The sequence below is a fragment of the Phoca vitulina genome, unplaced genomic scaffold (genome assembly GCF_004348235.1).
Source record: "Phoca vitulina isolate PV1807 unplaced genomic scaffold, GSC_HSeal_1.0 scaffold36, whole genome shotgun sequence".
Lineage (NCBI taxonomy): Eukaryota > Metazoa > Chordata > Mammalia > Carnivora > Phocidae > Phoca > Phoca vitulina.
The window spans coordinates 9,160,626-9,172,919 of record NW_022589739.1 but is presented as its reverse complement, the minus strand read 5'-3'; the positions used below and the strand labels follow the sequence as shown (position 1 = coordinate 9,172,919).

Here is a 12,294-nt window from a genome sequence, read left to right as displayed (position 1 = left end):
GTAATTACATTGCTTAGAATCAGTATTCTTCTTGAACGGGCAAAGAACCACATAGCCCCCTGTTTAATTAGATGTTGGAACAGCACTAGAAACAGAATGGCCGTTAGAGGGAAGAATTTGAGTTCTCTTTGAGGGCCCAGAGGAGGAGAACATTAAATGTAGCAGTTGCCTACCTGCCCTTCATTCCAGGCATCACTCCTTCCCACAAACCCTGAGCATATTCTCTGCAGCTTACACCACATGTACTTTGGAAGAGACACATGGCTGAGACCAACTTCTTCCTTCCCAGGGGTCAGTCTGTGTCTGAAGAAAGACTTGCTGGCCGCACTGATCCAGTCTGTGAAATGCGGCAGAAACGGGCGTCCTACCCCACATCACTCCTCACTTGGACCCCCACAGGGCATGCCCTAAATCCAAGAGGCAGAATGAGAATTGAGGCTTGGGTCTGGGGCGTTGTCACAGGCCATGATCCTTGACCTTTGGGAGGCCCTGGGCAGCAGTGCCATGGAGAGCCCGGCATCCAGCTGGTGTGGCCCCGCGTAGGGGGTGGTGCCCTGCCTACGTGCTCCCAGCTGCCCCCTGACAGTCTCCATGGACTCCTCTCCACACAGGATCCGAAGAACTCAGTCTGGGAACTTTAACACCGATGCCCCAGGGATGGCAGAATTTCGACGAGGTGGGCTCCGGGCAACTGCAGGGCCGAGGCTCTCCAGGACCAGAGACCCCAAGGGTCAGAAATGGTAAGGGTCCCTCTAGTCTATTGACAGAGAACTGTGAGATCTTGGCCAGGGATGCTCCCGAGATGGAAGCAGAGCTTCTCCCCCTTTCCCACTTGGCACCAGCAGATGTTGCTCATGCTTTACAGGCACACTGAGGTAAAGGCAAGAGGCTCCCTGCAAGCCACTGTGGGTGGTGGGCCCTCTGGCCTAGCCGGGACCTCAGCAGCTCTGCACATGTGTGATTCATTCTCAGCAGTGCCTCGACATGCTGGATTGAGAAGCTCTGGTGCAACCATTCTGGGACCAGTCTGCAACAGATTCTGGAATCATAGACCTGAGTTGGAATGTCCACTCAACCACTTCCTAGCGGCGAGCCTTAAACCAAGTTCTGTCACCTCTCTGTGCCTCAGTTTCCTCATTTATGAAGTGAGGAATCAAAAGAAGTATTTTATTAAAGTTCTTAGGAGGACTACATCGCTACTACCCATCTAACCCAAGCATCAGCACTCTGCCACTCACGGGTCGACCTCCTCCAGTAAAAGTGAGAAAGGGCATTGTCCCCTGCCACCTGAGCAGGCCACATTGCCATTATGCCTCCTAAGACAAGGCGCCAAACTTCACTGAAGGGTGTTAGCTGAAGGGGGTGGCAGAGGGTGTGTGCCAGGGGACCCACAAGGGGAACTTTTGCAGGAGTCTCCCATCACGCCTGAATGAAAAAGCATGGAAAGAAGCTAAACTTTTCCTGGCCTGCCCTGTCTGCCCTGGTAGACACTCTCCAGTTAGTAGCTCTGCCCCCTTTCCTTAGGCCGCCCTATTCTGAGAAAGCATGCCTCCCTCAGGCCTGCCCAGGTGAAACGGTACTCCTGTGTTTTAGGAAAATCCCTTTCCATATCCTCTGATCCTCTCTTCCCATCAGACAATTTCCACAAAATACATCTTCAATAACTATCTCCTGAAGTCTGAGTTACTCAGCCAAGATCAGGCTTCTGGGGGCCTTCGTCAGGATTGGATTGTGACATTTTAAATCTAACCGGACAGTGAAAAGTAAAGTTTAATTCTCTTATATTTAATCCCTCTGAGATTGCCATCTACCAGTGCAGGTAGTGAGTAAGATGTGCACAACTCATGTATCAGTCCTCAGAAACAGTACAGTCTGGATCCCAATGACGAGAGAAGCACGTTTCCCTAAAGCATCCTATTTTTGGCAGGCCTACCCTCCTCCCCGAGAAAGGGAACCCACGGATGCACACTCCCTTTCCCCACCCAGCCACCCCCGGGTTCTAGGCTTTCCAAGTTGGCTCGGGTGCGAGACGCGGGGCCTTTCCAGATCCACTTGCGCTTTGATGGGCGTCCCCAGAGGTATTCTCCAGGTGCCATGCAGAGAGATGTGACAGTGTGTAGACTTCTCTACCTGCTCTTGGGATCAAGGCATCGGTGTTACAAAAGTAAATGGTCAGTAAATGGTAGCTTTTGGAGGCAAGAGAAGGCAGAGACCCATTCAGAGCCATTAAAAAGTGAGCCAAAGAAAGCTTATATATTCCACAAGAGCGTTCTAATTTGCTAGCAATTTTTTAAATTTAGACTTAAACATTTCTGATTTTTCAGAGATGAAAATAATCTACAGTAAGCTTGCATGATTAACCTCAGCTCCAATTCTGGCGATTTTTTTAGCGTTGATTCACTGGCAGGGCTATAAGAACTTTCTCTAAGACCCTTAGGCATTTTTCCTTAGTGCAGGACCACATGGTTAAGAGGCCCGCATACCTTCGGCCAGCCATTTTGGGATGGGGTAACCAAAATCAGGAACTTTCTCTGCTGAAGGAAAAACTGCATTTCCGGCCACAGGGCTGCTTTGTGTGAATGTCTTTGTGCTTTGTTAACCATAACAAGGATGAGGAAGGGAAAAAGGACATCCTGAGGAGATTGCTGCTTTTATGCTAACAGTACTTGTGGTAAGGCCCTGTGTTCGGTGGTAGAAAAGAAAGGCCTTTATAACTCATCAGCAGAAATTTGATATAAACGAATGTCCTCTGGTATTTATAGTTGTTTAGGTATAGCCTTAAAAAAGTTTCATCACCAATATCCCTGTAGAAAAAGTACTTGGTTGCAGAAAGTCTCCAGCCCCAGTCTCTTTTTGTTTTTTTCCTAATGAAATACTTCTTTTTAAAATAATCCTATTTGATAATGACATTTCCTAGGACTCCTCTCTGAGGTTATAGAAGAACGAATTTTATTGTGTTTTTTTTCTCTCCTATAAAGTTTTACTGATTTACATTCCAGTTGGCACTGTGGCCCAGAGTGCCTATCACCCCACAAAAAAATTACATTTTATTGTTAACTTAGTTTGCAGATGTTTGTCATTTTACTTTTTGTGAATTGTCTGCATTTTTTGCCCATTTTTGTTATTATCTGTCTTACAGACTTCTATCTGCTTCTATATATTAAGACATGAAGCTATGTCTAATAATTGTGATAAATTATGTTTTAGGCTTGTTGCAGAGTTTTACTTTATTCTGTGACACTTTGACATATGGAATGTTTATGTTTACGTATAATGAGGTTCATGAACTTTTCCTTTGTGGTTTTGTTCATGTTAAATTTTTTCAATGATTTTTTTTAAAAAACTGTGTCTGAATCGTCTATTTGGGGATTTATTTTGGTATGTGGTGAGAAGTATTTTTATTTTTCCAAGAAATAGCAGTAGTGTATAATGTTAAAGTCAGGCAGACTCAATGACATGGCTGGATCTCATCTCTGTGCAGGGATGATTTCTGAGTTGGCCTCCTGAGGGTCTTCAATCAGACTTTTTTATTGCCTTTCTCCCATATTCATGGCATCAGGTTTATCCTGAATGTGAAAAAGTCTAAGCTTCAAGGTCCTTTGCTTGCACCCGGGTGTCTTCTAGGATCTAGAGAGAGTCCCATCAATGTGCTGACAAAGCCATGTGTTTTTCAAAACTTGCTAAGTAAGGTATTTTAACCCAACCAGTTTTTGACTGCTGACTCTTTACTCCAACCTTCCCCCCGTCTGTATACTGCCTTCTGTCAGATGATGTTGGAGCAGCATGGGCATTTGGGGGATCTGGCCAAGGGAAAGTTGAGTTTTGGGCATCCATTTAGTTTGGATTTGTTGGGGTGTGCAGTCACTTCGTGTTTAGTTGACGAGCCGTCCTGTGTAAAAATGGCTCCCAGGATTCCTGCTACCTCCAATGTGCCCATCTGCCCGGCACTCTGATACAAAGACGCAGAGTTGGTGATCGTGTCCCAGTGTGAACGTGTCCTTTGGCACTCAGTATCAGAAGTATGGGGTAGTGGAAAAGAAACATTTCAGATGTATAAAACCAGAAGCTATTCTGTGAAAACTTTTTCCAGTCATTAGATCTGCGAAATCCCAGGCAAGGGATTTGGTTCTCTTGGATGCTTAGTCAAAACAGAAGTTCTCTCTAGTCAGAAATGCACTTACTGATGAAGTGTATACAATTATAAGTGCACCATATGCTCTCCCTCTTTCATGGGGATGGCCTATCTGATAATCTCTTACGTCATTTTAACCGCAGTTTGGAAAGATGTTTTGGAACATGTCAGTAAAGCAAGTGGTTTGGCTGCGCCTGGAAGGTACCTTCTCTGTCCTCTCTACATTACTTGATTGCATGTTCAACTATAGCCCTGGGAGACCCCAGAACTGAAAGAACCTAGCGGGGGAAGGGGGTGGAGAAGCAGGGTCTGCCACTGTGGGAACAATGCAGGTGTAGGAGGGTAGAGACCATTTACTAAGAAGGACATGGGAATTCTGTCGAAGATGAGCACCAGAGCTGTAGAACTGTTGAAAAGGTATACAAGACCAAGGTTTTCAAACTATGATTTCAAAAACACATTTTTCCTTCAGAACTGAAGTACCCCTCTGATACATTGCATATATATTTTTACCAATTTCCAGAAATAAGAAAAGGAGTGAAATCAAAAAGCTAATAGAATGTGAAATAAAAATGATAAAATGAACATTTGAAAGTGAAAGTATTCTGGCATTAAGAATAGACAAACCGGGTGCCTGGGTAGCACAGTCAGTTAAGTGTCTGCCTTCAGCTCAGGTCATAATCCTGGAGTCCTGGGATGGAGCTCCCACATCAGGCTCCCTGCTCCGTGGGGAGTCTGCTTTTCCCTCTCCTTCTGCACCCCCCCTTGTACTCTCTCTCTCTCTCTCTATTTCTCTATCTCAAATAAATAAATAAAAAATCTTAAAAAAGAAAAAAAACAGACAAATCATAAGAGACTCCTAACTATAGGGAACAAACTGAGAGTTGCTGGAGATGAGGTGGGTAGGGGGATGGGGATAACTGGGTCATGGGTGTTAAGGAGGGCACTTGATGCAATGAGTAGTGAGTATTATATGCAACTGATGAATCACTAAACTCTGCCTCTGAAACTAATAATACACTACATGTTAATTGATTTTAAAAAAACTAGTATCTCAAAAAAAAGAGAAGAAACAAAACAATTCCAGATCATACCAAAAGCAGTAATTCATTAAAAGCAAAAGATAAATTCCAAACAAAAATAGTGAATAGGTTCCTAGATTATTGTTCATATAAAGTGAATCATATGAACACACTGGAAAAAGCTGAAAATTTCTTGATTTAACATGATCTAATACATCAGCAAAGATAACAAACTTGTAGTAGGAATTTATAAAAATATTTATAGATTCCATGATTTTTTTCAGTTTGATTAAATTTGTAATCTTCTGTGATTTATTATTCTAAATATTTGTTCCTAATTCCATATTCAAATTTTGTACTTTTCTTAAGGAGGTCCATGCGAATTTTACAAGTTCTAGGTCTCACAAAACCTGGATCTATACCTACTCATGGCTCATTATTCCACGTGGCCAGCACTTACCCCAGGACACCTAGAATCATGCTTTCTTTTTCTTTACTTTTTAAAAAAATACTTATTTTATTTTTTACATCCTAGTCACATTTATTTTTTAATTTAAATGCAATTAATTAACATATAATGTATTACTGGTTTCAGAGGTAGAGGTCATGCTTTCTTGTCATTCTGGTCTTTTAACTCCTTCATCTTAAGAACAACTCAACCAGGCATTCCAAAACAATTTTTTAACCAGCATGGGGTTAGGGGTGCTTTCCTGGAAGGAACCTTACAGACTATCTAGTTTTCTACATTCCATAAATCCTGGTTGGTTTTTCCTCAAATGAAATAAAGTTACTTTGCCAACCTTCCCCACCCCAGACTCCATGGAGGTTTCAAGTGTGCCATTATATTCACACTTCCATGAAAAATTGATGTCTTTAAGAACTGATGGCTTTGTAATACCCATCATCCTGTCTAGGAACATGATCTAGGTCTTGATTTATTCATGACTTGATGTTGCTCAGTTGAGTGTTATCGTCACTGCCTCCCGTCCCCCCACACACATACACGAGACCGAGGCATTGCTTGTGAAGCAACTCCTAGACATTGTATAATTTTGGTTGCTATGAATGGGATTTTTAAATTAACAAAAATGTTAGTATGTGTGCTATTGATTTTGTAAGTCGTATAAATATGACGTGTGTTTTGTAGCTAGTGACCTTACTGGGTTCTCTTGGGTTCTCCAGGTTGGGAGGTGCATCATCTGAGAAGAGTGGCAATCTTTTACTTTTACCTTCTAGCCTTCTTTTTTTCTCTTCTTATACTGGCTTCACTCTCAGACCCGTGTTATTAGTCCTGATTAAAAATACTCTTTCTATTGACTTTAATGTGAATGTCCTTAGTGTTTCATTAATAAACCATTAGCTATTTAGAAGGTTTTCTTTTTTTTTTTAAAGATGTTATTTATTTGAGAGAATGAGAGAGAGCATGAGAGAGGAGGAGGGTCAGAGGGAGAAGCAGACTCCCTGCTGAGCAGGGAGCCCGATGCAGGACTCGATCCCGGGACTCCAGGATCATGACTTGAGCCACCCAGGCGCCCCTAGAAGGTTTTCTTTTTTAATGTTAGAGAACTGACCCCCTTTTCCTAGTTTTCTAAGCATTTCCCTAAAGACAGTGTTGATCCATAAAAATCTTGCTGATAACATGATTACCCTCGTAACGGGGCACGATTCTGGGCTTGTGGCACGTGTGCCTCATAAGTGGACCAACGGCACATGAACATGGCCTCCTGAGAACCCCGTGACTGGCCCGTGCTCACAGTTGCTGCAGATTCGAAATTCACACCAGGTGTTATCACAGGAAACTCTCGAGTGCACTACAAGTGAGTGTTGTTAGTGGAATTTCGTGCAGCGAGATCCTATGATTGGATGGTTTAAAACACGGTTCCCTTTTCTCTGAGGCTCCGTTGTGCTCACGTGCAGCCTCAGGCTCTCCCACTAACAGGGCCCTGCTGTTTTCCTGCTCCCCAGTGACGCCAATGCCCCCTTTGCCCAGTGGAGCACCGAGCGCGTGTGTGCGTGGCTGGAAGACTTCGGTCTGGGCCAGTACGTGATCTTTGCCCGGCAGTGGGTGACTTCTGGCCACACTTTACTGTCAGCTACCCCTCAGGACATGGAAAAGGTAAGGGCTGAGCCCCCCGGGAAGGAGGTTCCCCTTTCTCCTCAAACCAATGTCTGGTGAGGTGTGGCCCCCACTCCTCCTTCCCTTGTGCTTACACACACACACAACACACACAAACACACAGATGTCCTCTGTCACTGCAGGTCAATCCCAGGGCACTGTGCAGGGGTCCTTGGCCACACACACCACGCCCCCCCCCAAGATGGACTGTCTCCACCCAGACGTGGCGCCCTCCAATGGTCAAGCTGCTGGCTGGAAGTTCACATCTGTCTTCATCTTTCAATTTCAGGAGTTGGGAATTAAGCAGCCTCTGCACAGGAAGAAGCTGATTTTAGCTGTGAAAGCCATCAATACCAAGCAGGAGGAGAAGTCTGCCCTGCTGGACCACATCTGGGTGACACGTAAGGACGGGCAGCATAGATGTGTGTCTCTGGCTGCTCCTAAGGGTAACTTAGCACTTTGCCTAGGAATGCATGCCTCAAAGACTGTGCTCTCCTTGGAAAAGGCAGATGAGGGAGTTCCTTATGGGGAATCCAGCCGGACCCGCAAGATGATCATTTGTTGCTTTTTATTTATCTGCATTCACAGTCTCCCATTCTTAAGAGCCCGAGCACATCTGTTTCTTCTGGTTTCTGTAGGTTGGCTTGATGATATTGGCTTACCGCAATACAAAGACCAGTTTCATGAGTCCAGAGTCGATGGGCGAATGCTACAGTACCTAACTGTGGTGAGGATTTTCTCTTTCAGTGTTTTGGTTGTCCCTGCAAGCACTCAGCGCAGGTATCCCCATGGTGCTTATTGTAAACTTGCTTCCACCTCCCCCCTCTTTTCTTAAGGTCTTTAAATAGTATTGTTGGTCACACAAGAGGTCCGAGGTGGCAGAGTAGGAACCATTGTGCTAAGAGGTGCTGCTCATGTGTCCATGTGCACCTTCTAAGATGTGGTAGACTTGTCTGTGTGTGGTCTGGGAAGGAATCTTAAGGGTCTTAGTCACCTTGGAAACTCTGGTTTATCAACCAAAACTCTTCTCTTCCAGAATGATCTCCTCTTCTTAAAAGTTACCAGCCAGCTACATCATCTCAGTATCAAATGTGCCATTCATGTGCTGCATGTCAACAACTTCAACCCCCACTGCCTACACCGGCGGCCAGCTGATGAGGTGAGGGCAGGATGGTACCTATCCTGGCAGCCCTGTGTGCAAGGTTAGGTGTGTGAAAACAAGAGTGACCTCAGCGCAACATGGCTGCCTTCTGAACCAGGGTGCTTGGGATTCTTTCCTTTGCTAGTGCTTCATGGTGCTCCAAACACCCCCTGTTGCCTGCATTTTGTGCCCCACCACAGACACTAGACTTCTAAGCTCCCACCGCTCTTGGGGAGACCCATGTTCAGGGCCAGAGGCAGTAACAACAAGTCTTTCAAAGCCATCACAATGATCAAAGATGATGAGCAAGTGGTGCAAAGGAGAAGGAGGGGAAAGCAAAATGGCAAGATGGGGTCAGAGTAGACAGAGGAGAGAAGAGCCCATCTGGAACCAGACATTTCAGATCTCCCTACTTGTAGCTACAAAATTAGCTGACCTTTAGTCCCAGGTGCACAGGGGATGGTGAGCAGGTTTTGCTAGAGAAGAAATAGTGTAGGTAAACACAGCAGCCCACATCCTGGAGAAGTGCCTGGTCATGTTCTACATGGCACAGAGCTCTTGTTGGGCCCCGAAGCTAAAGGCTTGTCAGTCACACCCCATCTCCTGTATTCCTACGAGCTAAGTCTAACTGTGCTGTAAGATTAACTCCTCTTCCTGAGGGATTAAAAACTCCTACCTCCACCTTCCATCTTGTGTTCTCCCTATTCAGCAAATAAGTTTTGAATGCCTTCTGTGTGTCCGAGCGCGGAGCATTTTGAAGACTAAGATGCCACTTAGGTCTAAGTGTCTTAATATGTGTTCCCCTAAAACATTTGGCCACACCAGGAGATCTTTGTCTATAAAACACTTGACTCTTAAATGATAGTCCTCTTTCAAGTTCTGTTGAGTCACCGAATGAATGACTCTGTGCCTTCATTTACTAGTCCCAACCAGAGGATTAGGGAGTCACGGGGTTCTGGAATCAGATATTTCAGTGTAGAATGCCTTGCAAGATTCTGTGAGAGCTCTATCTCTTAGAAACTGGGAAGGCTCTTAGGCAGGTGGGCTGGCTACCTAGCTCTGTGGGCATGAGGGCTGTCTTCTGGTCGGGCATCTGGGGCAGGCTTACTCCCAGGGGCTGGCTCCACAGGGGACCACAGGTAGGACTTGTTAGACCCAGCTTTCTCACTCTCTCCTTCTCCCTGTCACAGAGTAACCTTTCTCCTTCAGAAGTTGTGCAGTGGTCCAACCACAGGGTGATGGAGTGGTTGCGATCTGTGGACCTGGCGGAGTACGCACCCAACCTTCGTGGGAGTGGTGTCCACGGAGGCCTCATCGTGAGTGGCTCTTTAGACTAGCCCACCTGCTTCAGTGTAAACGGGGGTATTCAGAAACTGATTTCTTCATGGCTAGACATAAATCCTAGGAAAAAATGTTGATAACCCTTACATCAATTGAAATCTCAAAATATTTGATAATTTGCAGTTGGAAATGAATATACCTCATGGAAACAAGATGGTTTCTGGAAAGGTCTTCTGTAGCAACAGATCCAGAGGGATCCAGGACAAATGGGTTGCATAAGTCTGGCCTTAACGCGGCATCTCCACCAGCACCTGGAGGAACACAGTGGCTAGGGAAGTGAGGGGTTGGCCACCACAGTGGAACTTCCCCCTTGCCACAGTGTGGTCATGATTGTCACTCAGATCTGTCAAGTGGTAAAGCCAGTGGGGAAATGAAAGGATGGTTTGGATGTCCTCCAGAGCAGACTGGACCTGGGGAGACAGCCGTATCCAAGAACCCACCGCTCTCTGCTGGGCAGTGAGAATGAGGTGGGCAGTCAACCAGTGTATTAGCATCTACCCAGAGCCAGGCCCTGTGCCGAGGAAACAGAGAAGAGTGGGATACGGGACAAGTGGATGAGCTTCAGCCCCTCTCTGGAGACACCCCTCTGTGCATGAGGGCCTATTTGTCAGTGTGCCCTCCTGGAGCCATCTGTGGTCATCCCCGGGTGGTCTGTCTGTGTTTGTTTCTTAGATCCTGGAGCCACGCTTCACTGGGGACACCCTAGCTATGCTTCTCAATATTCCACCACAAAAGACGCTCCTCAGACGCCACCTAACCACCAAATTCAATGCCCTGATTGGTCCTGAGGCTGAGCAAGAAAAGCGAGAGAAAATAGCCTCACCAGCGTACACGCCACTGACCACCACAGCCAAAGTCCGGGTGAGTTGCCAGGCCCTTTCTGGGGTGGCACAGGGGCCTGCCTTTTAGCACTCATATTGTACTGCAGCAGGCCTAGTGGCCTGGAGCCAAACCAGCAAGGGCCATGGGGCACACGGATGAGGAGGCTGTCTCAGGTCCAGACCTCAGAGCTTGGTCTCCTCATCTGTTTTTGTTCAGCCAGTTCCCTGCCATACCCGAGGCCAAGGAAAAGAGTAGACTTTTCTGTACACGGACACTATGTCCCGGAAGCATCTGCTCTCAGGCAGCTAGTGCTTATCCTCTGTCCCAGTGCTGCCTTGACTCATCTCACAAGCAGATGAGCTCACGATTCTGAGTTCTGTTCGGTCAGGCTCATCTGTGGGCCACACTGCTCTGGGGGGTCTTCCTCAGAACTGTCTGCCAACATAGGGAGCGCTCCAGTGGCCTTGTGCTGGGGCGGCGGCCAGTCCACGGCTGTCCAGGGGTCCCGAGGTCATACGAGCACCAGCAGCACTCACTGGGGCTCTCTGAACCCCACAGAGCTTGCGAGAAACTGCCTGAGCCACACTGTCCTCGGACCACATCCTCCTCAGACTGCAGGCCCACACACAATCTCTGGAGGCCGTGTCCCCAGCAGCAGGGGATGCCTAGGTCCAGCTACCCTTCATGCACAGACCTCCCTCCCCAAGGGAGCAGGACCACAAGTGTGTCTGGGGGAGACCAGCGTGAACAGCAGGAGGGGCTGCCCAGGGCTCTCCGGTGTGGCCTCCCCGGGGCACGAGGCGCCACGAGCCGCAGAGGCCGCCGCTGTGTGAGGCAGGGCCTCCACCTCAGCTCCCAGTAGAAGTTCCTGGTTTCCCTTGGGGAAAGTAGAATGTCACTCGTGGGCCAGCGAAACTCCTGAGTTTCTCGTACACAGTCTCGGAGGAGCAAGATTCTCTCTCCTTGCTCAAGATTATTTATCTGTTGGCCTTTCTCTAGCCAGGAGCTCTGTTTTGTTGAGAATTTTTCCAGAAGTTGTTTGCCTTCTTCCTTTCCTCATGAGCCCGCTCTTACATTGTGAGTTCTGTCTGCACGCTGACTTGATAAGCCCCTTCTCCTAATCTTGCACTTACTGTGTTTTAGCCAAGGAAACTAGGATTTTCGCATTTTGGAAACATAAGAAGAAAGAAATTCGATGAGTCGACGGACTACATTTGCCCCATGGAGCCCAGTGACAGTGCTGGTGACAGTTCCAGGGCCTGCAGTGGCTACCAGGGCCTCAGCCCCCTCGATGCCCCTGAACTGGACGGGCTGGACCAGGTGGGACGGATTAGCTGATGGCCTTGTTACCTGTCCTCTCTGCACCCCGGGAGCTTCACCGTAACACTGCGTGTGTCCGCATAGAGCTGCACCTCACCACCCGCCCCTGTGCATGCCTCACAGAACATTCCGGCTGCTGTGTACTCCAGGCCAGTCTCTCTCTGAACTCTGGGGGTGGCCAGGGTATGGAGTGGCACTTTTGCTAAGGGGCCAGCCTTTGGGGACTGTTGCCAAAGGTGGACTCAGGAGGAAAGACGCAAAGACGTTTGTACATCTATAGTAATTCTTGGTGGCCATCTTCGGCACCGGTGGAAACACACAACCCTGGACACGGGTTCAGAGACCATGGGCGATCCCCAGAGGCTCAGCTCTTGGGCCCCTCTGCTGGGCTTCCGTTGAG

At 47.2% G+C, this 12,294-nt stretch overlaps 1 protein-coding gene across 1 annotated transcript in view; it reads left to right on the top strand.

Moving 5' to 3' along the window:
- Positions 1–12,294, top strand: part of PPFIBP2 (PPFIA binding protein 2) — a 144,150-nt gene that overhangs the window by 128,343 nt on the left and 3,513 nt on the right. Inside the window, exons 18-25 of the mRNA XM_032427115.1 lie at positions 612–740; positions 7,120–7,270; positions 7,560–7,671; positions 7,909–7,997; positions 8,307–8,429; positions 9,602–9,727; positions 10,425–10,613; positions 11,718–11,894. Of these exons, the coding sequence (XP_032283006.1) occupies positions 612–740; positions 7,120–7,270; positions 7,560–7,671; positions 7,909–7,997; positions 8,307–8,429; positions 9,602–9,727; positions 10,425–10,613; positions 11,718–11,894 (1,096 nt within the window). The remainder of the gene's footprint in view (positions 1–611; positions 741–7,119; positions 7,271–7,559; positions 7,672–7,908; positions 7,998–8,306; positions 8,430–9,601; positions 9,728–10,424; positions 10,614–11,717; positions 11,895–12,294) is intronic.